Source organism: Lipophrys pholis (assembly GCF_963383615.2).
Source record: "Lipophrys pholis genome assembly, chromosome: 18".
NCBI classification, from domain to species: Eukaryota; Metazoa; Chordata; class Actinopteri; order Blenniiformes; family Blenniidae; genus Lipophrys; species Lipophrys pholis.
Window position 1 is genome coordinate 16,893,035 of NC_137646.1, and position 20,283 is coordinate 16,913,317.

Sequence of the window (20,283 nt, forward strand, 5' to 3'; positions counted from 1 at the left end):
CGCCTCACATGCCTACACATTATAAGTGCAGTTTCATTAAAGGAGAGAAATAATAAGGCAGTTGGTATAAATAAACCGTAAGCCGCCACATAAGGGGAATATTACAGGAATGCGGCGGAGACCAAAAATAACACTCAGCTGGTACTAAAGGTGATTGCTCTTTACGCCACTTGATAAATGTTGATAAAGCGGAGCAGACGGTGCATCCCACCCTGTACCCCACCCTAAACCCCTCCCTCCTCTTCCTCCCTCCTCCCTCCTCCTCCTCCTCCTCCCGCACGCGGAGATGGGGAGAGAAGTTTGCCTGCGGCGCGGTCCACACAACATTTACTGTATTTCATTTGGGGAACAGCTACAAGAAGCCTCCGGAGAAGCTTTCAAGGGAATGAGGAATATCTAACAGCGCCAGAAACTGCCGCTCACAGCCGACATTTCTCTCTCATTTTTTTTGTTAGAAAACAAACGCAAAAAAAAAAAAAAAGAAAGGAGAAAAAAAAAGAAAGACAAAAAAGATTTACGCATCATTGATGCGGCCAAACTAAGTGCGACGCTCGGGTCAGTGGGACAGCGGAGTTGGACATTTTCCTCTGAAAAACCCAATAAAGTGTGGGTCCTGGAGAAGAAGCGAGACAACAAGAGGAGACGAGGAGAAGAAGACGAAGAAGACCGTCCAAGTGAAAGTGACAACCGAGTCCGACTCAGAATGAATAACAACAAACCCGAGAAGGAAAACGAGCAGAGTGAATTCACCAACCACGAAGAGGAGGTATGTGTCCGACGCGCTCGCTGACCCGTGAACGCATCATAATTAACGCAATTAATTGCGACTGTTTGTTTTTTGTTTTTTTCTTCGCACGCCAAAAAATTCCGTACGCAAGCCTCTGCGATCGTTATAGGTTAACATGTTGAATCCCGACTGTGAGCGTTACGTTTTATTTTCTGCTCCGTAATGTTTCGCGTAAAAAGTTTGAGTTCCTGCTGAGCGCACCTCTACATGTAGAATATTATTATTATTCTCTTGAGTTGTCTCACACTTTAATAAACACGCGACGGATCGCTAATAACTCCCTGTGACTGCACATCCTTTGTTTTAACGCACACCCAGCGACAGTCACAGATTAGCGTACAATAAAGCCAGACTTCACACACACACAGTAGTAAAGGGAATCCAGAGGCAGGGCGAATTAGTTTTCACTGAAGCTGAGGGAGCAATTGGAGTTCAAACAACTGCTGCTGCAACATGTAGGCAATAACTAGTGTAACCCAGACCCTTCTCTCTATTACAACCAGGCAGGAGGAGCCTTTTCCTCCACAATTAAGCATAACACCTCGCCATAATATTATTTTGTTTTTGTTTGAAAACGAGGAAAAACAAAACATAGTGAGGTAATTCATTTAACTTGTGTTGAGAATGTAATTTCCTCTCTGTCTGGCTGGATAACAGCCCAGTTTCTTCCTCCTCTCCTCTGTAAACATTGCACAATTAGGCTCAACGATATAATTATTTTTTATTTTTTATTTCTGCACATAAGTTGATAGTGTAGACTTGGTTGGGCGGTTTTCCTTGGCACGGTGTGTCTCTCTATTGAAATGACAGACTTGTTATTTCAGAGCTCCGCACATCCGCAGCCGAGTGATGTAAGGAAGGTATATCGAGTTATATCAGATATTTCTCTTGGTGCAATTGGATTAGAGCTCAGTGTGCCTTTCCTCACTTTGTAACTGAATAGCCAAACATACCCAGCCTGATGTAACACCATATTTGGTCCACTGCTGAGGTTACTATGGATGCAGCGAGCTGCTGTAGCACCGCGCGGACGAGGCAAATAAAGTAAAGGAGAAGGGACATCGTGGACGTTGAGAGTTCCGATTTCAAGCTTCCATCAATCTTTCCCCGCTTGTAATGCAGGGGAAGCGTTTCAAAGTCAAGACTCCGGAGCGGTGAGCGATGATCACTGTCTGCGAGTCATCGATTGATTACTTTTTCCTCAGTGAATTGAGCTGTTCCATTCGCAGAAGTGGTCAAAGGCAAAGGAGACACCTTTTAAATGTCCCCGTGTCCTTTCATGACAGTGCAAAAAAAACAACCCAAAAATGCTTCAATGTTGGATTAAACATCACCAAAGTTTATGTACTCTTGTTTAATAATTGACTGAACCAATTAAAAGTTGTGGATTATTTAACAAATCGCTTCTGCTCCACCTTCGGTTCACCTGGAATTTTAGCCAAAGCAGACAAAAGATTATCGTTGCATTGTTCACTATCGTATGTGTTCGCCTTCCCCTAGGGACAACTCAAAGTATTTTTGAGCGGCGATGCTCATATTAAACCATTCTAGTTTCTATTGTGTGAATATCTGCAGCTTTTCTTTGTCTTTGTTACTCCAAGTTGAAGTTGTTTCAACCACGGCCGACAATTTCAGAGCAATCAAGCAGAAGAAAATGTTTCATTTGGATCGTTGTATTTCACTTTTCGCCGAGTTTTATGACCTCAAGTGAACAAAGCAAGTATGATTGTTTCCTGCAGTTCAGTTTTATTCCATAAATATATCTCTCTGAACTTGCGCCTCGGCGTCGTGTGTTTGAAATTCTGTACCATTCACAAGCTGAAGGACCAGACAAGTGTTTGTCTGTAGCATCGCGTAAAAGTCAGACAGTGAGACAAGGAGACTAATGGCCGGAGGAATCTAATGGTTGTGGAAATGTCTGGAAGCCGTCCAGCCCGGCAGGAACTGAAATTTACTTGGGGTGAATTAACATGAGGTTAGACAGCACCATTTTATCTTTGGCGTAATGCCGTGTGTTGTATGCAGAGCGGCAGCAAAGATTCGAGGACACTGTACCAGAAACACACACACACACACACACACACACACACACAAAAACGTTCATCTGGATATTTGCACAGGAACACACATGAGATTAAAATAAGAGTAGTGCCTCTTATTTCTGAGCATGACTTGCACTTTTGGTTTTCTCTGATGATTTATAGACACAAAAGTTTCGGTCTCTCATCAAAATTCCCGTCACAAAGTCCACCAGAGCACTTCTTGTAAAATAAGCAATAACAGGGCCAAAGTAGCTATAGTATGACCCAAGATCTTATGAGAGCTAAAGTTTAACAGTCTCACTGGTGTGACTCTCACATGCTGATCAACACCAGCAACGCGCCCCCCCCCCCTTTTTTTTTGTTGCACAGTGTAGTATGTGACTCAATGGATCACTGATTCGCACCAGTAAAGCACCGTAACGAGCTCGGCTCCTCATGCCTGCTTCATTGCTCAACCTCACACGCCATCATCGGTGCGCGGCGAAAGCTTGACGATGCTTACTGTTTATCTTGTGTGGACCAATGCTCACCAAACATGGTCCTGCTGCAGGCAAGGTATGCAGGTTTCAGCCCCTGGCAGCATCTAATCTCCTGAAACTGCTTTGATAAGCCTCATTATCAGGTGTTCTGGATGCTTTCACGTATCGGGGCACTCACCGGCCCACTGATGCAGTCGGGTCGACATACCACCGGTTTGCTCGATGAATGTCAAATCTAGGTTTCAACAAGGTCAGATTTCCAGACCTTGTATGGACAAAACGTCTGGAGTGGATGTCAAAGCGTCTTAAAGTTGAACATGGCTTCAACGGAACATTTACATGTGTTTGTACAAATGTTTTATTTATTGTTAACCGAGGAAGCAGCGACGTGGTGTGCGGGCACAAACACTGAACGGGAGTGAATGATTCGCGACATGTTTGTTACCATTGAAGTGACATAGAAAGACTGAGTGCAGGCAGCGAAGGAACAGAACAACAGTCCAGCACATCGGTGTTTTTTAATGGTTTGTTTAAATCTTCTATGCACTTCATGAGGAAATTAGGCCAGGAACCATCAGTGATTAAAATATTACCTCCAAAACTTAACGTTTTTGGAAGTGTGGTGATAGTCGTTTCGCCCACTTTGAACCCATCATCTTTGTTAGGTATTAACCCGAATTTAACAATGATCAAATCTGCTTTTTTTCAAATCTGATGTTTCATCCCACTTTGACTTGAGTATGCCTGAATATATTAGTCTTTGTTTTGACATCACTCTGGTATCCAGGGGATTGACTACCATGTTTACAATGTATGTAGAATGAATGAATATATTACTTTAATTCAAACTTAAGTTTAAACCGTGAAATACCAATAAACAGAACAGACGTCTCCTTATATTTACAGTTAATGCGCAACAATTATCCCCATTTTGACATCTAAATGTTCCTAATCATTACATGACAGTGGCCATTTATTCAATGAAGAGAAGATGGGAGGTAAGTTAGACAGGCCTTGAGTATGTGGAATGCATCGTAGCTAACCTACCGCTCAGCTTGAGTCGACCTTTCACCTCTTTGCTGTCAGTTCCCCTCAAGAAAATCTGTGTTTTTCATTTTGGCCAAGCGACTGAGTGCAGTGTCTCCTCTTTTATTGGTAATTGTTCTTTATATGTAGGAAAACTAAACTGTCTTTTCCTGGTTGTAACAATCTCACACAGCGGGAGTTGAAACCTTGTCAGGCATCTGTTGATTCTAGTTTGTCGTTGACCATAAACGTGTAAGTGGATCTTTACAAGCGCTCGAAGAGAAACAGAATATCACTCAAGCAGAGTTCAGCAAATGTGGCGTGTCTCCCTGGGGTGTAATTGGATTGTGCTTGGCCTGCCTTGGGTATCCACCAGGTCTTCTTCAAATAACGGGTCATGTGGCCGGCGTGACCTTTTCCATGAGGAGATGTAGGTGGGGAAGCTGCGCCGCGAAGGGAGGAGGCCAGTGGCGGTCGGCAGCTCGGCGGCGTGGGCGCGCGTGTGTGGTCCATACGTGTGCACGTATCTATGAAAAGGGCACGCAGATGTATTAACTCCCTGCGACATGAAACGATACCGGAGGGGAGCGCAGAGGGTAATGTGGCCATGATCGGGCAAGAAAGGGAAAACATACAAGGAGTCTGACGTTCTCGCCAAGGTTTTTACTGTCGATTGAGGCTGCACAGAGATATACAATACTTACACAATAACCCCCCCCCCATCGCAGAGGCTCAGACAAACAGTAAAACCCTGCTCCTACCCGTCTAATAGGTTGGAGTTTATTTATAAAGCGCCAGGGGAATTGTCATCTTATCTTAGCCATTTGTCAGCTGTGCGACAAGAGGTATTTGAAAAGACAACAACGAGGCTTAGCGTCAGGAACGGCTGGCAAACGAGCCGGCCAAACTGATGTGAGAGGAGCGAAAGTCCCAGATAAGTAATTGTGTTGCGTGTACAGTGTGTGTAAATATATGTAGGAGAAGGAGAGGAGGGCTGCCACAGGGGCTGATCTCCTTTTTAAAGACCTCCACTGTCAACGTCAGTGTAATAAATAAGTGAAGGAAGCGCGAGCGTTTTCCTCGACAGCGTCAGCCATTTTGTCTTGCTTTGTCACCCTCGTGTTTGTGTACTTATTCTGTCACCTGCTTTAAATATTGCTTACTCACGAGCTATAATTATCTGCCTTCCAGCATACAGTATCACTGTCTCTCCTTCCACCTGCCTTCTCGCCCCCTTTCATGTTCTGCATGCTTGTACGGCCTCTAATTCTCCAATTCGTCTAATTTCTTTTCGCCGCACCTATCATCCATCCTCGTCTCCCTCCCCTCCCTCCCTCCCTCCACTTTTATCTCCCTTCCCCTTTGTTTCCTTCCCTCCTTCCTTAACCCATGTCCCACCCTTCTTTTTACCTCGCTCTGTCTTTATCTTGCTCTTGAGCCATTTCCTATCCCTCCCTCCATTCTGCTCCTGTTTATAATTTCCCCCTCTCTTCTCCTCCGGCCTCTTCCTCTCTGCTTCTGCTTCTTCTTCTTCTTTTTCTTTCATTTTACACCCAATTTAGTCCCAGGAGACGGACTTCTTGTCCCTTATCGGCCCCGTAGGTTGAGCGCATGACCCCGAGGATCTCTGAACACGGGGGCCGTTTATGGTCATGGGAAGAGCTCTTAAAAACTGGGGCTGCCCAGGCAGAACAGTGACCGGGCGAAACTTGTCGGTCTGACTGTTCAGCTGTGTGCCAGCAGCCTTTTGGCTGGGTGGCCAGAGTTGGCCATCCAAGGGCAAACCCGAAGCCGGGAATGTCTGGGAAAGATAGGCCTCGATAGTTTAAGTAATTAGGCATGATTTGTAGCTGTGTTGTTATTGTGAACGTGCTACAAAGGCAGACTTGATGCGTTTGAATTTGCACCTTTCACTTTATTTACATTCAAGTTGTAGTGTGAGTGAATTGGTGACGTCTTCATGATAATCGTTGCCACAATATAAACAGTTAGCGCTTGCTTTGATTAGAACACTGATTAAAATTGTACTTTATTTATGGATTAAAAAAAAAAAAAAGCTTGTTTCGCGTCAGCAGACTTGAAACAGGGTCCAGACTTCAGTGTGCAGCACAGGTGTTTTGGGTCTCATGGTAGAAGGAAGCACTTTAGAGATTCTCCAAAGGTTTTTGGCTTTTCTACCTCAGATTATCTCTCCTAATCTGAAGTGTGTAAGTGCCTCATACATTAGCTTGTCTTCCACTCGATGTACACGAGCATTTCCGCTCACCTTTATCATCTTTCATCTTGTTGTGATAAGACACAACTTGATTATTTCCAAGATGGGCAAAATGTGTCATCTCTTAGCACCTTTTTTGACATATATCCAAAGAAACAGCTGTGTCACATAAAGGAAACAACGTGTGAGCAGCAGGCGAAGATTTCTTCACGGTGACACAGAGGATGACTGTTGTATCTGCTGTAGTGTTTTTCTTTCCCTCCACTCACACTCCAGACACGTTAACCCTCTGCCCACCCAGCCACTGCACCAGACAGTTTTAAGTTGTCCACTTGGGCAAGTGGCAACAAAGGAAGACCAGCAAAAGGCTGAAGCGGAGATTAGTTCACATTAATGAGCGCTGTGGAATTTTAAGTCCATTCTTCGGAGCTCATCAGATAACAGAAAGAAGAAGAGCCGGAGCTTAGTGTGAAAGATTTTGATGAACTCTAAGCCGACAGCCAAGGAGTCAAAGTGAGGTGCAGCTGACAGGCCGTGAATGAGACGCTCCTTCTTGTCCACACGTCATCCGAATGACGCCTCGAGGGCTTCTTACCGAGGTCAAAAACGACTAATGAGAAAGAAAGAGTACATATGTGTCATTAAGAGAGCAGATTATCCTTCTCTGTGTTGAATTTGAATAAAGGCGAAACTGTTATGGAGACGGGAAGAAAAGAGCAGGAGGAGGAAAAGCGGTGTTCGGGCGCCTTCTCGCTTTTCCTAGGTCATTTGTTTTAAATGTCTTTTAAAGGTTAACCTGTTGGAACATTTACAGACCCTCACTGAGCTGTAATTGTTCGACCAAAGCACTTGTGGGAGTGAGAGAGAGAGAGAGAGAGGAGAGAGAGAGAGAGAAGAGAGAGAGAGAGAGAGAGGAGAGAGAGTGAGAGGAGAGAGAGAGAGAGAGAGAGAGAGAGAGAGAGAGAGAGAGAGAGAGAGAGAGAGAGAGAGAGAGAGTGAGAGAGAGAGAGAGATGAGAGAGGAGAGAGAGAGAGAGAGAGAGAGAAGAGAGAGAGAGAGAGAGAGAGAGAGAGAGAGAGAGAGTTTCACTCGTGACGTTTGGAGTGTGCTCAGTCTCACCAGTTGACCCCCTCCGACCTGCACAATAACCCAGGCCTAACCTTTCACCTCTCACCCCCGACGTGAAACCTGACCCGCTGAACCCCGTCGATTAGCAGACAAACCGAGTCGTCCATTTATGGTTGTCGGACACTTTTCCGGGGCCTGCGGTCTCTCACTCGGCATGTCCCTCTGATGTGCGGGAGGATGATGAAGAGTGGCGTCAAACATGCAGCGGTGACAAGTCATGGACGAGCCTGCCAGACTGTTTTAATAACGCAGAGCTCAACTGACGCAAGAAAACTCAACTCACCTCGAGCCCACGTTGGCTTATGCGGAAGCTTTGATTCCAGCTCGGTCACAGGGAGCGAGTGCCTTGTGCGGATTTGAAAGTAGCTCCAGAGGAGGATTTCTTCCGAGCTTTAGTAGATTTCATGTGCGAGTGATGTTCCACGGAAAGCTACTGTACTGTACAGTGTCCAGCCACATCTGGTTTGAAGGACCTCTGTCTCTGAGCTTGTATTTCAAGCACACACACACACACGCATTCACGCACACGCACACGCACGGGGAGGGGAGAAAGGAACACATACTAATCTTCTCACATTGCACCAAGGTCGTGTCCCTCATTTCAGCCGGAATGAGCGGTCAAAAACGCACTCAATTAAAGTCAGAGCAAACGTGAGAGAGGGGCCTCCACGGTGCGGCAGATTATTATGAAGTATTTCAGGGCAATAGCTGTAACAAATTCCACAAAGTCCACAATGCAAGCTGAATAGAAATGACACATGAATAAGTTGCAGGGTCATTTAATGAGTTGCCCTTCTTCAAATACTTTCATACGAGTTTTGACTCGCGGTGCAGCCAATTATGGTTCCTGCTATTCAACAGTTTGGCCACTTTCATTTTGTCATTAAAACCTGTGTTATTTTATTTGGAGTGTTGTAAAAAAAATAGTGGCAACAATGCACATTCGAACAGACAATCAGATTCTCTTCCAAATGAAGTAACTAAGGTTTCTCACTTAATTTGTTCAAGTAATGGTTCTGTTTTTTCAGGAGCTTCAGAAATGATTAATTACTCACTGAGTCAACTGACAGAAAACTTTTGAAGGTCAATTAATTATTCCAGTAATTTTCAAGCCACAGCACCATCCATTTTCTGCTTCCAGCTTCCCCATTGTGATTGTTGTGTGCTTTCATTCGCCACATGAGGAGATGATACATGGACGTATAGCATAGGGCTTGAGTTGTCTGCTAAAAGTGTTTTTTTACAAGTCATTTAACTTCAGGTAAAAGGCCACAGTTCATCTAGGAGTGCACAAAGACTTTTTTTTATCAAAATTCCAGCAATGTGTTTTATTTGAAGTATCTTGGAGAACTTGCCACAGTTGTTCTATGAGTGAAGTTACACTTGTGCTGTGGAGGTCGTATTCTGTGACTCTTTGCTCCTCTTGTCACTGTCGGCGATATTCACACTCCAAAGGAAGTAAATAATATTTCTTTGTAGAGAATAAGAGATATTGTAAAAAAATCATGTCAGGCAATGTAAGCTTATATGTTTAGTTGTTTAGACCACAATGGAGACGTTGGGGGTTAATGCCTTCTTATCGGTTTGGGGTCATTTCCTGCTGCAAAATGCATTTTGAACGAATCAGAAGCCTCAGCCATTGCATCCCGTATTGACTCAGAATTACATCAGACTTTTGGACCATCCTGAACAAACAAAGATGCATCAAGCAATCCATCTGTCTCTGTCTAAGACTATAAGTCAGATACAAAGGGAACATGAAGATTTTAACAATAACTCAATTGTGGTTTCGTTAAGTTTTGTTTTTAGTGTTTTTGTAGAATGAGAAAATTGATCTTGGCGATAACAAAGACGGAATGAAAATAAACATCAGTAGTATTCCAAATTCCCAGCTTGCAGTTCTTCTAAAATATTAAAATAATAACTTCTGAAAACAGCACCCAAGTTGTAATAAATTGGAATTATAGTTGCACAACATAGCATCTCAACTGGGTTGTTAAATGTTATTGTGAGTGCTGACTCCTCACCCCTCCTCCTCCTCCTCCTCCTCCTCCTCCTCCTCCTCCTCCTCCTCACCCAGAGTGGCACATGAAAACCAGCAAGGTGTAATGATAAGAGTATCAATAGGGCGATGACCTCATCCGGTGCTTGTGGAGTCAAGGATCTCTGATTAGAGGTGCACAGATCTCCCGGGACTGGCTGCAGAAGTGGCCTTAATAGGATCTGATGTTTTTGGCCCGGGGCTGCGAGCGCTGCTGTGCTCCGCTAAGGCGTTGCCAGGGAACTGCACTGGTACGCCGGCTGTGAAGTACTCAGCTGGCTTGTGGTAGGTAGGGACTTGCTGTTTTTGATCGAAGCCTGCCTGCGTGTTGGCGTGCATGTGTGTGTGTGTGTGTGTGTGTGTGTGTGTGTGTGTGTGTGTGTGTGTGTGTGTGTGTGTGTGTGTGTGTGTGTGTGTGTGTGTGTGTGTGTGTGTGTGTGTGTGTGTGAGAGCACGCCATAAATGGTCAATCATTGAACGTCTCAACGCAGACCACTCAGCACTATGGAAATGCAGGTATGCGAGTCACTTGAAACCAATAAAACCAGCCCAATAAAACAGTGGCAGAAGCTTTTGTCTTTCATTTCTTTTCTTTTTTCTTTTTTTTTTTTTCTACAAATCTGCTGATATGCTCAACCGCCTGGAATGACCTTCACTTCACTTTACTACACCGTGAAACTTTAAAGCCCCACTTCACCTGGTGGCAGAGTGTTTATAACCACCAGTCCGTGTGGTGCTGTAGTCAACGGCGAGACGCATGCAGAGCGGAGCTCTTGTCACATTTGACTGTGAATCATCAGGCGCGTGCGCTCAGCTTCCCACCGGACAGGGAGAACTATCGTATATCACAACAGCTGACGTCAGGAAGTCTCAGGAATGAGGTCTGAGACGGCCAAGAATGTCCCATTGTTCGAAGTGTGTAGAGGACTCATTGTTGTGTGTGTTTGTCTTAGCTAGGCGCAGCATATCCGCCCCTCAAGTGTCTATTAGTCTCACGGAGATTGGAGTTTAATCAAAGACCAGTTGAAAAAATACCCCCGCGGCAAGGAAGGGTTCAATGACTGACCTTTTCTTAAGTTATTTCAGGTGCAATTTCAGTTTGGGCCGCTGACGTAAAGGTATTTTTGTAAGTCTGACATGTGACTCTGTCACCTAAAGAGTGTGTGAGCGCAACCTCTGACATGAGATTCCGTGCTTCTGATGATCTCCTTGTGGTCACGTGCAGCTTCATCAAGCGTTATGATCACTGAAACGTCGAAACCAAAGTCTGGTTTTGATCTCAGACCTAAAGCTTTGGTGTTATTCTCCTGACTGTCCCGTCTACATCTCAGAACCCTTTTTTTTTTTTTATTTCCTTCTATTTTTAAAGCACTTTTCTGCCACCACATTTTTTTTTTTTTTTTATCAGCCTCAACAGCTGTCAGTGACTGTCCTTGCTGGAGCCTGATTGATACCATCCTGTTCTGACTCTTTGTTCCCGTGTAACTCCATATAAGGACACTCTCAATAGGGGTATTCAAACAGATCTGCCAGAGTGTGTAGTGACGACCCTGCAGGGTTCAGCGCCGCTCAGATAAGATAAGATCGAAGGTGAGAAAGTCGCAGAGGTGAGATTTTTTTTTTTTTTCGGGGTTGGATGGGCGGTTTGGCGCTCGCCAGCTATTGGCCCCCTCCCTCAGTTGCTAAGCTCCTTTGTTTGTGTGTTGCTCTGCCTTTGGCTTCAGTGGTGCGTATCAGGTTACATGTGGGAATGAGGTGTAGTGTTAGTTCAGCAGTTCCTTTGTCCCCAGAGTTGTGAATCCACTATCTAATGAATCTGGGAGCGCTGAATCCACTCTATGTAATTGCATACCTACGGTTTTATTCAAAATTCAGCCTTAAATAGATGTGGATCATTAAATAAATAATAACATAATCACACTATTGTTGTGTGAGACACAGGAGGGATTTTTGAAAGTGAGCTTTGCATGGTCTATTGTTTGATTCTGATGTCTTTGGTGCTGTGGATAAATCATTTTCCCATACAAAGCCAACTTTAATTAGGTGAAAACTCCAGGTAGAAGATATGGTTAACGCCTACTTATCTTGTTTATTTTATGTTTGACGTGTTAATTGAGGAAGTGTGCAGCCATCAGTGAAGTTAGAATACATGTGTCTACCACCATGACCCTTCATTAAAGGCTGACACATTTCTAATTACATGCTATAGATATATTTTTCCTTCTTTTAATGCTTCCTCAAAATGTAACCAGGTCTGCATTCACGAGCGATGATACGTTTGTGTCGTGCTGCTCTGTCTGCGATTGCTAAATGTTGGCCTCGTTGCTAATGGGTCTCCATATGCTGACAGAACAACTGCTGTTCACACCAGCTTGTTTAGACATTTCACCCGGGTTACCAGTGGTAAGGAGTGATGCTATTAGTGTGAGAAAAGTCTCCACATTGTCAGCTTTGGCCAGTTTACTGAGCCAAACACCACGTGTCCTAAAACGTATCATTACGCCATGATTCATATTGATCATGAATACCAAGTTGCTGTTTGCTTTTAAAAAATAGGTTTCTTTCCCACTTATGACCCTCTTACAAAAATTGGATTATACTTTTAGGAAATTGTGACTAACCTATTTTGTTCCTTAGATTAAGAGAAACACTCGCAAAGCTCTATTGTGTCAGTTTGCAAGTATCAAATGTATCTTTGTACTTCGAACTAGAGAAAACCAAGTCCTGGTAAAGTACTCAAATTCTTTACATAAGCACAAGTGGATACAGTTGGTTCAAAAAAAGACTAGTAGAAGCAAAACTAACTGTGAAACTAGTTGAATCAAAGCAAAAGAAAGGACAGATTCTGTAGAACACATACACACGCTGGCAGCAGCTTAATCATCATCTAATGACGCAGATCTTAGTTCAACTTGTATCAGTATTTAACCTGAAACTTAACTATTTTCTACATATAAAGTCATGGATTCACCACCTGGACCTCATATGAAATGGTGAACGGACAACTCGTCCACAAAACTGCAAACCCGGACAACTCGTCTATTTTTTTCAGCATAATTGATTTGAAGGATTGGATTTCTAAGTATATTTGACACATTTGGAAGGATTATTAAGCGTGTTTGACGCAAAAACATAAATATTAAGTATATTTGGCACTAAAACATGAGTTTGGCAGCTGCCCAGAGCGCAAACTCAACAGGGGCGCACTGTGCCCCGGCTCAGATGGGGTGTTCAGAAATACAGTTTTCAGAAATGCATTTCTGAAAAGAAATGAGCCGTAAAGTTAAAACGCCGCTTCATAGATGACGGCTTTGAGTGATGCGTTCAGGTGCTCGTTAACATGTCGGAAGCCCGTCTTCTGACATGTTAACGAGCTGCAGGCCTCATACAGTAGTGACGTTACATGCTTTTTCAGCATTATTGATTTGAAGGATCGGATTTAAAAGTACAGTCACTGTGCACGGAGAGAGGTCATGTGCGCAAAGAAGACCATTCTTCGCAAGAAACAAAGCCATATGATACTGTACTAATTATATATGGACATACACTAGATATATGCAACATATATAAAATATCAATTAGAAATAATATGTGAAAGTACATTGTACAGGATTTATTTTCTCCAAATAATTCTGAAATCTCGTCGGAGTTGTCCTGCAATCACTCTGAATCACTGTAGAGGAAAGCGAAAGAAGTAATGAACCAGTTTAGAGGTAAAACGTCTGGAGAGTATATTTATATTTGTGTTCAAATGTAGGGAGTAAAAGAAAAAGTCCTCAGTAAAATAAGTACTTGAGAAACAGGACGGATACCTGAAAACTCTACTTTAGTACAATTACTTTATTACTTTCCCACACTGGATATAACAGAGCTTTGGATTTGATTGTTGGCCTATTGAGACGGTGAGACTTGTTCTTTTCTTATTTCAATACTTTGATATTGCTAAAATAATAGGTACCACCGACTTACTATTACTAACAACACAGGTACTTTTTTTGACAAGTCGCGTAGCGATATAACTTGTCACATGATTATTTGGATAGAATTAAGGATTTCTCTCCATCACATGTGTTTTTTCACCTCACAAAACAGAAATTGACATGAATTTTGATGCCGTGGAAGCTGGAGCTGCCTTTTAGCAGATGAGCAGTGAGTGCTCCAAGCTGCTGTGTGTCCGCTCCGAGGTGTTCACGCTCTTCACCCTTCGACGCGCCAGACGTCCACGTCTTCAAGAGGTGTTAATGGATAGCTCTTACGGTCCCACTTCTGAGTTTGAGAAACGTTCAGAGCCCCGTGTGCATAATCATGTGTGTGAAAATGAGAATAAGTGAACTGAACGCACAAAGATCATCTTTAGGTTTCGACTCAAGTCTCCAAAGAGAAACACAGTCACAGTCTGTCTTTTACAAATCGTAATCTCTCATATCGTATCGCAAGAGCTCGAATTAAACAAAGTGAAACACCAGGTTTTACATTAGCAATTTGGTAAAAAAATTTTGTCTTGTATTTTGATACTACATAAACAAAGATAAGCTACAACCTTTTATAAAAAACCAGGAAGCTGCAATAACAAAAAAAAACAACTAAACAACATCATTAGGTGGACATAATAGAATATTCATGACTATTAACTGCTCAAGGAGGAACAGCTAACAGCAGCACCTTCTAAAATCATAATAACTGTAATAAATGTTTTACATATGTGCTCTTTTGAAATTAGTTTTCAATATAAATGTTATGGAAATTATGTTTTTTTTTTTTTTTTAAAGTTAATACTGATCACAATAGATTTGGTTATGACAATTCCATAATGAAATTTTTTATTATCATCACTCATCTATAACTGGTTTGAGAATTGTCACAATCATCTTGTTCCACTCTGGGATTTAAAGTGTTAATCAAAGTCCTCTTCAGTCTTCACATCGGTGCATATTACATTTTACTGTGATCTCCCCTCTGTTAGCAAAGCGATGCTTTGAGTTTATTGCCTCTCCTAGACTCAGTGCCAAATTACAGGAGGAGACTTTACTCTATCCACCCACTCTTCTCTGACATCTACCTGTTTTTTTTTTTTTTTATTCTTTCTTACTTTAGGCATTGAAGGGATTTATGCACTTTGTGTCCTTGAAATACACGATTTGACAGTGAAGCACAACATCCAGTCAACAAGTGTTATGAAAAGTGTTTTTCGTTTTTCCTTTTCTCTTACCTGCAGTACACCAGCACTGATCATGCATTCACCCAGTGCACAACATAAACTAAACAAAAGAGCAACTTCCTTTCCTGAAAGCACTTTTGGAATCAGTCTGATGTAGCTCCCTGTGTGATTTTTTTTTTTATTTATTTTTTTTATTTTTTTTTTTTGGGATCTTCTCCCACTCTGTTTGGACCCAAACAGTTAAATCCCTCTTTAGTCTGTCGTGGCGAACGTATACATTATAATTCCTCGGCTCTGCCGGCTGAAGTTGCAAGTTGAAAAGTTCAAATGTAAAACGGAGGGCAGAGCTGCAAGGGAGGGTTGCCATAAAACACAGCAGGTTGTAGATTACACGGGAGAGCACAATGCATGTACGGCAGGCAGGAGTGTGTGTTTGCCGAGCTGAGAGATCCGTGTTTGAAAAGTCTATCTTAACGTGTAAAGCCACACCAGGTAAGTATTTAACTCTTGTTCGTTGTCCTTTTTCCGCATAACCTCATCAGTTACCGTCAGAAAGCCAGTGCGGCTATTTATAACCAGTGAAGGTTAATGAAAAATACATGATCTCTCTCTTGTCTTCCTCAGGTCCGAACACTATTTGTCAGTGGCCTACCGCTGGATATCAAACCTCGAGAGCTCTATCTCCTCTTCAGACCATTTAAGGTATGTTTGTATATTTTAAATGGACCGGCCGCGGCTATTCTTAGCAGCTTTCTTTCCAGCAGTCAATGGGACCTCCATTAATGGTGATGAAATAAACGGCAATGGAAACTCTCCCGTGAGGTTCAAGTGTCTGTGTTCCTAAAGCCGAGCTTCAGTCACATCTTGATCCGCGGGAAGCCTGTGTGGGTGTCTCATGGAAAAATGGCTTGATGCCCGCAATACAACAACAAAGCCATTTACTTCACCTCAGTATGTTGTCACAAAGCACAGAAAGTCCCAGCGTTGAGAAGCAACGTAAACGAGCGTGGAAGCTGCGGGATTTTTGGACCGCTGCCCGCGAATAATGCTCTGTAATGGATCTCGGGTTAGCTGTGCTGTTTAAGTGAATAATAGCACAATTGCGATGCATTTAATCCCTCACTTTAGACTCTGTCCTTGGTATGCGCTCTGAGTGAATGGTTTGGATCATGAGCGTTGAAAGCAATAAATCTTGATTAATCAAGTAAGACACAACAGTCCAGTCCATATGGTCTTTGTAAAGGCTCTGACACACATGAAATAACTTTGCTTTGACATCTTGTTGACCCTGCCAGGCAAACATGGACGAAACATATATATCCTAAGTCGCATCAAATTTAAAAAATTTTTTTTTTTAGCTATCGGCTTCGTCTACACGGTTTTTAAAACTGAGATTTTAATTCTTTTCTTTAAAAAAAAAAAAAGGTAAGACAGCATACCAAACAGGCACCTCATGACTGTGGTCCGCCACTGTAAAGAAGACCACTGTGTTGTACATACGGCGCATGCGGTGGTCCGTGTGCCCTTCCAATAAGAGAAATGTCCTCGACATGCACGAGTTTCCTTGGAATTTGTTGACTTTCAAAGCTCTATCAGCAACTGGATTTGTTCAAAACTGGAGACGTCAGTGGGAATGCCATCCATGGTGTATTTTGATGCCTCTGTTCCTTTACGCAATCCATCCATGTAATAATCCTTCTTTGCTGCTTTATTCAACTGAGGCTTGCGAAGCGTTAGAGCCCATCCAAGTTGACGATGGCCGGAGGCGGGGTAAAACCTGGACGGCTCGCCGGTTGCGTTCACACCCGGGGGCAATACAGAGCAACCAGTTTGCTTCAAAGGCGTGAGAACACGTCCAATCTGGACTTGAACCAGGGATATTCTCACTATGAGACGAGCGCTAACTGCTACATCACCATGCAGCCCCTCGATGTAATGTACTATGCAAAATATTTTGAAAGTACTCCGTTTTAGCTGCATTAGGTCAGTAGCCTGGGGGTAAACTTTAAAGACTCTGGGTTTTTGTCTTCGACGTGGCCAACAATGAAAGAGTGTTTCATTGTTGTTTTACAACACACAGAAGTTTTATGATTGCTTCAGTGACTGTTACATACAGCTCTGCTACAGACTGCATGAAGATATGGTATTGTTGTGAATGAATTACAGTATGTATTCAGAAGACCTCTAAAAAGGAGTAACTCAGCAACCGTTTTCTTTGTCACATCCGTACTGGAGTCTGACTTGCAAAGCTGCAAAAAAACTAGAATAATACAAGTTTCTTTTTCCAAAGAAATCATTCCAAGTTGGACATTTTGAACTCTGCAACAACCGCAAAGCAGTGAAACTTTGGAATTTTCCTACCTGGAAATCAAAGGGAAAATATTAAAGTGAACTTGCCACAGGAAGACGGAATTATCACTCAACACCTTTAGAGATACAGCAAGTCAATTTACAGTCACCAGTTAATCTCAAGTGGATGTTTTTGGACTGTGGAAGGACACTAGAGTACTGTAGTGATAACACCCTCAACTGAACCACGAGTCTAACAAGTTGTTTTTTTTTTATTTAGAAAAAATAAATCTATAATGCACAAAGCCATAACTTTTTAAGGATTTCTTGAAGTCTTTGTTTTTCCACAAATGTTATTTTTCTTTCTTCCAGGGCTATGAAGGATCTTTGATAAAGCTCACTTCAAAACAGGTATGCTGAACGACACACTGGCTTCACCCGATACTGTCTTTCCTTGCAGAACCACTGCAGTCAGTCTCTCACCATGCTGCACTCTTCACATTATGCAACCTCTCGCTTATTAACACCTGCAATTTTCTGTCTTTTTTTCCCCCCTCTTTTCTGTCCCATTCCTCTCGCTGCTGGTGTTACCGGCTTGTTGACTATGACGGATTAGCACCCTTTGTGAGGAAGCACCTCTTAACAGAAAAGACATTTGTGGGGAAGGCAGGCGGCGGATGGGAAAAAGTGTTGCACCAACTTGCCTCTGGCAGTGGGATGCGGCGCTTGTAGTCGCAGACAGTCAACTCTGGTGGGATACGCGGGGATGGGAAGAGAGACGGAGAAAGAATTTCGAAGTGTCAAAGCGAGCGTTTTTGACAAGAGCAGTACTGATAGTTGTGTTTCGCCTCGGGGGGGGGACTGAAAATGAGCTCAGCTGGCAGGTGTCCACATCGCAGTGTTAAGCAATTTAGCTTCATGTCAGTGTACTTATTACCACATTACAGTGTTTCCCATAAAGACATGACATGCTCATTAGGAGGGTTTAGGGCGATTTAGACAAAATGTGCTGAGTATAATACCTTTTAAACCAAGAACAAAGGAAAGCCGTTTTTTTTTTTTTTTTTGCTGGACTGAAGTATCTTTAGAACACGTAAGGCTCCATTCCACAGAACAGGATTTCTAATTTTTCTCGTTTGACATGGTTGAATACTGTCAGATGCACTCAGTAGTGGGTATATTAACTATTTCTTTACTTTTTCCACAGTTTTGTTCACTTAATTAGATTTTTTTTTTTGATTGCAGATTATTATTTTTTCTTATATTTCAAAGTATTTAATGACCTCCATTTTATTAATGGTGAAATCTGTGAATATCGAAACCTCCACAATGTGGAGCACTGAGCGGCCTTCCCTTGACCCCAAGATTTCTCTCCCTTCCCTAAGGGGCTCCAGAGAGCTTCCAGAGGGATGCAGCAGCAGGAAAAATCTGCAGTTTTTAAAATTAAAAACACATCCACCACTATTAGTACAGTTATGCCTTCGCCTATAGATTCCCACAGCCACTGACGACAATCTCTTACAATGTAAAAAAAAAAACTAAACTGTAGAAAGTCCAACAAATCATTCGAGGTCAGGGTTCAAGTTCTAAAAATTGAAAAACACGTCATATTTTATGGACATCTATAAAAGCCCTAGTGAGTAGTTCTAATTTAAAGCCGTCTTCATCCTCAGTCCGGCTGTTGAGCTTCTTCTCTCATCAGACCCAGACAGACTGGAGGCTTTTGTGAGTCACATCACGCCCTTCAAAGTGGTGTCATGTCATTGGATGGACTGATATCTAAAAATATATCAGACTCTACTTTTTTTAATTCAATTTAAATCATTTTGCCTTTGCAAAACCTTTGACATACCTAGAGTACAGACTCTCTGAGTAATAAATAAGAGTGCAGATGTCTGATATATGAGGTTGGCATAAATCTGATAGCAGTTCATTCATTTGACTCTGGTGGGTTGGAGGAGCAGGGAAACATCTGAAACATGCGGGTCAGAAACTCCTCTGCACCACGATTGAAGTGGATCAGTGTTTGTACAAAAGTGATATACTTTACTGGATCACCAAATATTACATCTCGCCAGTGAAAAAGCTATAAAGGGGGGGGGGGGGGGGGGGGGGGGGGGCGTTTTTGTTGAAGTAACCAGGACTTTACTTAACCTAGAAATGTGGTCTGTGCAGATTTAACTTTTTTTTTTTGTTTGTTTGGGGCCTGTTTATAATGAACAGTTCAGACTCTCAGGAACTTTTCAGCTCTGCGTCACTGTGCCTCCTCCTCCTCCTCCTTCTCCGTAATCTTAGTCTCCATCATGAGAAATGTCAACCTGTGCTTATGTTCAGTCAGGTTCGCGCCGTCCAGCATTCCTCGGCCTTTTGTTTTGACTCCCAACACAACTAATAGCAATGACAGTGTTGTCGTAAATCAATCGATCTGCCGTCTCTCCCCTTCCAGTTCCACAGAACTCGCAGCCATCTCCATATATAGCAACAACCAGATCTCAGACCCTTTCTATTTATATTCCTGCTGCACTTCCTCCTCCTGACGTCTTCATGTAGTCCTTCTTTCTTTCTTTCTTTTTTTTTGTGTATGTTCTTTCCCCCCCATCTTCTTCCTCCTCCACCTCTTCCTGGTCTACTTATCCAAAATTCCCATAACCCTTCGACAGCTTTTACAGATCACACGCAGCAGTGTGACCCCGTGGGAGCAACATGTTTAGAGATTTTCTGCTCACCCCCATCTTCTCCCAGCGTCCCACTCCACACATGCAAGCACTCCAAAAATATGTATTCTCTCTTCATATATACGAGTCGGTTCAAAAAAAAAGGAAAAAAAAAGACAGCCACACCTGCAACCTTGCAGTGTCTTGTTCGCTATCACCTTTACTATTGTGTGTACCGGCTCCAAAGTGATGTAAGTGGAATATAAAACAAGGACAGGAACATGCCTGTTTCAGAAAGGCTGAACAAAACTATTTTGGACCTCATCTCACTTTCTTTCATTCTCATCCACACCTTTGACCTCTAAATTCCCCGCATTTGTCCTCCACCCCCTACCCCCCCCACCCGTTCTATAAGTTCTCCTTTTTCAGCTTTTTCTCCCCTCTCTGCCTCTCACACGACTTTC

General features: G+C 42.8%; 1 protein-coding gene across 4 annotated transcripts in view; it reads left to right on the forward strand.

Moving 5' to 3' along the window:
- Positions 1 to 317: 317 nt before the first annotated feature.
- The window catches only part of rbpms (RNA binding protein, mRNA processing factor), a 39,875-nt gene continuing 19,909 nt past the window's right edge, over positions 318 to 20,283 (forward strand). For 3 of the 4 annotated variants that reach the window (XR_013936225.1, XR_013936226.1, XM_080486115.1), the window contains exons 1-3: positions 319 to 766; positions 15,501 to 15,578; positions 17,538 to 17,576. Coding sequence is in view for 1 of the 4 variants with exons in the window: in XM_080486115.1 (XP_080342241.1) it covers positions 704 to 766; positions 15,501 to 15,578; positions 17,538 to 17,576 (180 nt within the window). In the remaining 3 variants the exon portion in view is untranslated. Of the gene's footprint in view, positions 767 to 15,500; positions 15,579 to 17,537; positions 17,577 to 20,283 lie in introns of all 4 variants that reach the window. The other variant, XR_013936224.1, reaches the window with a different exon arrangement.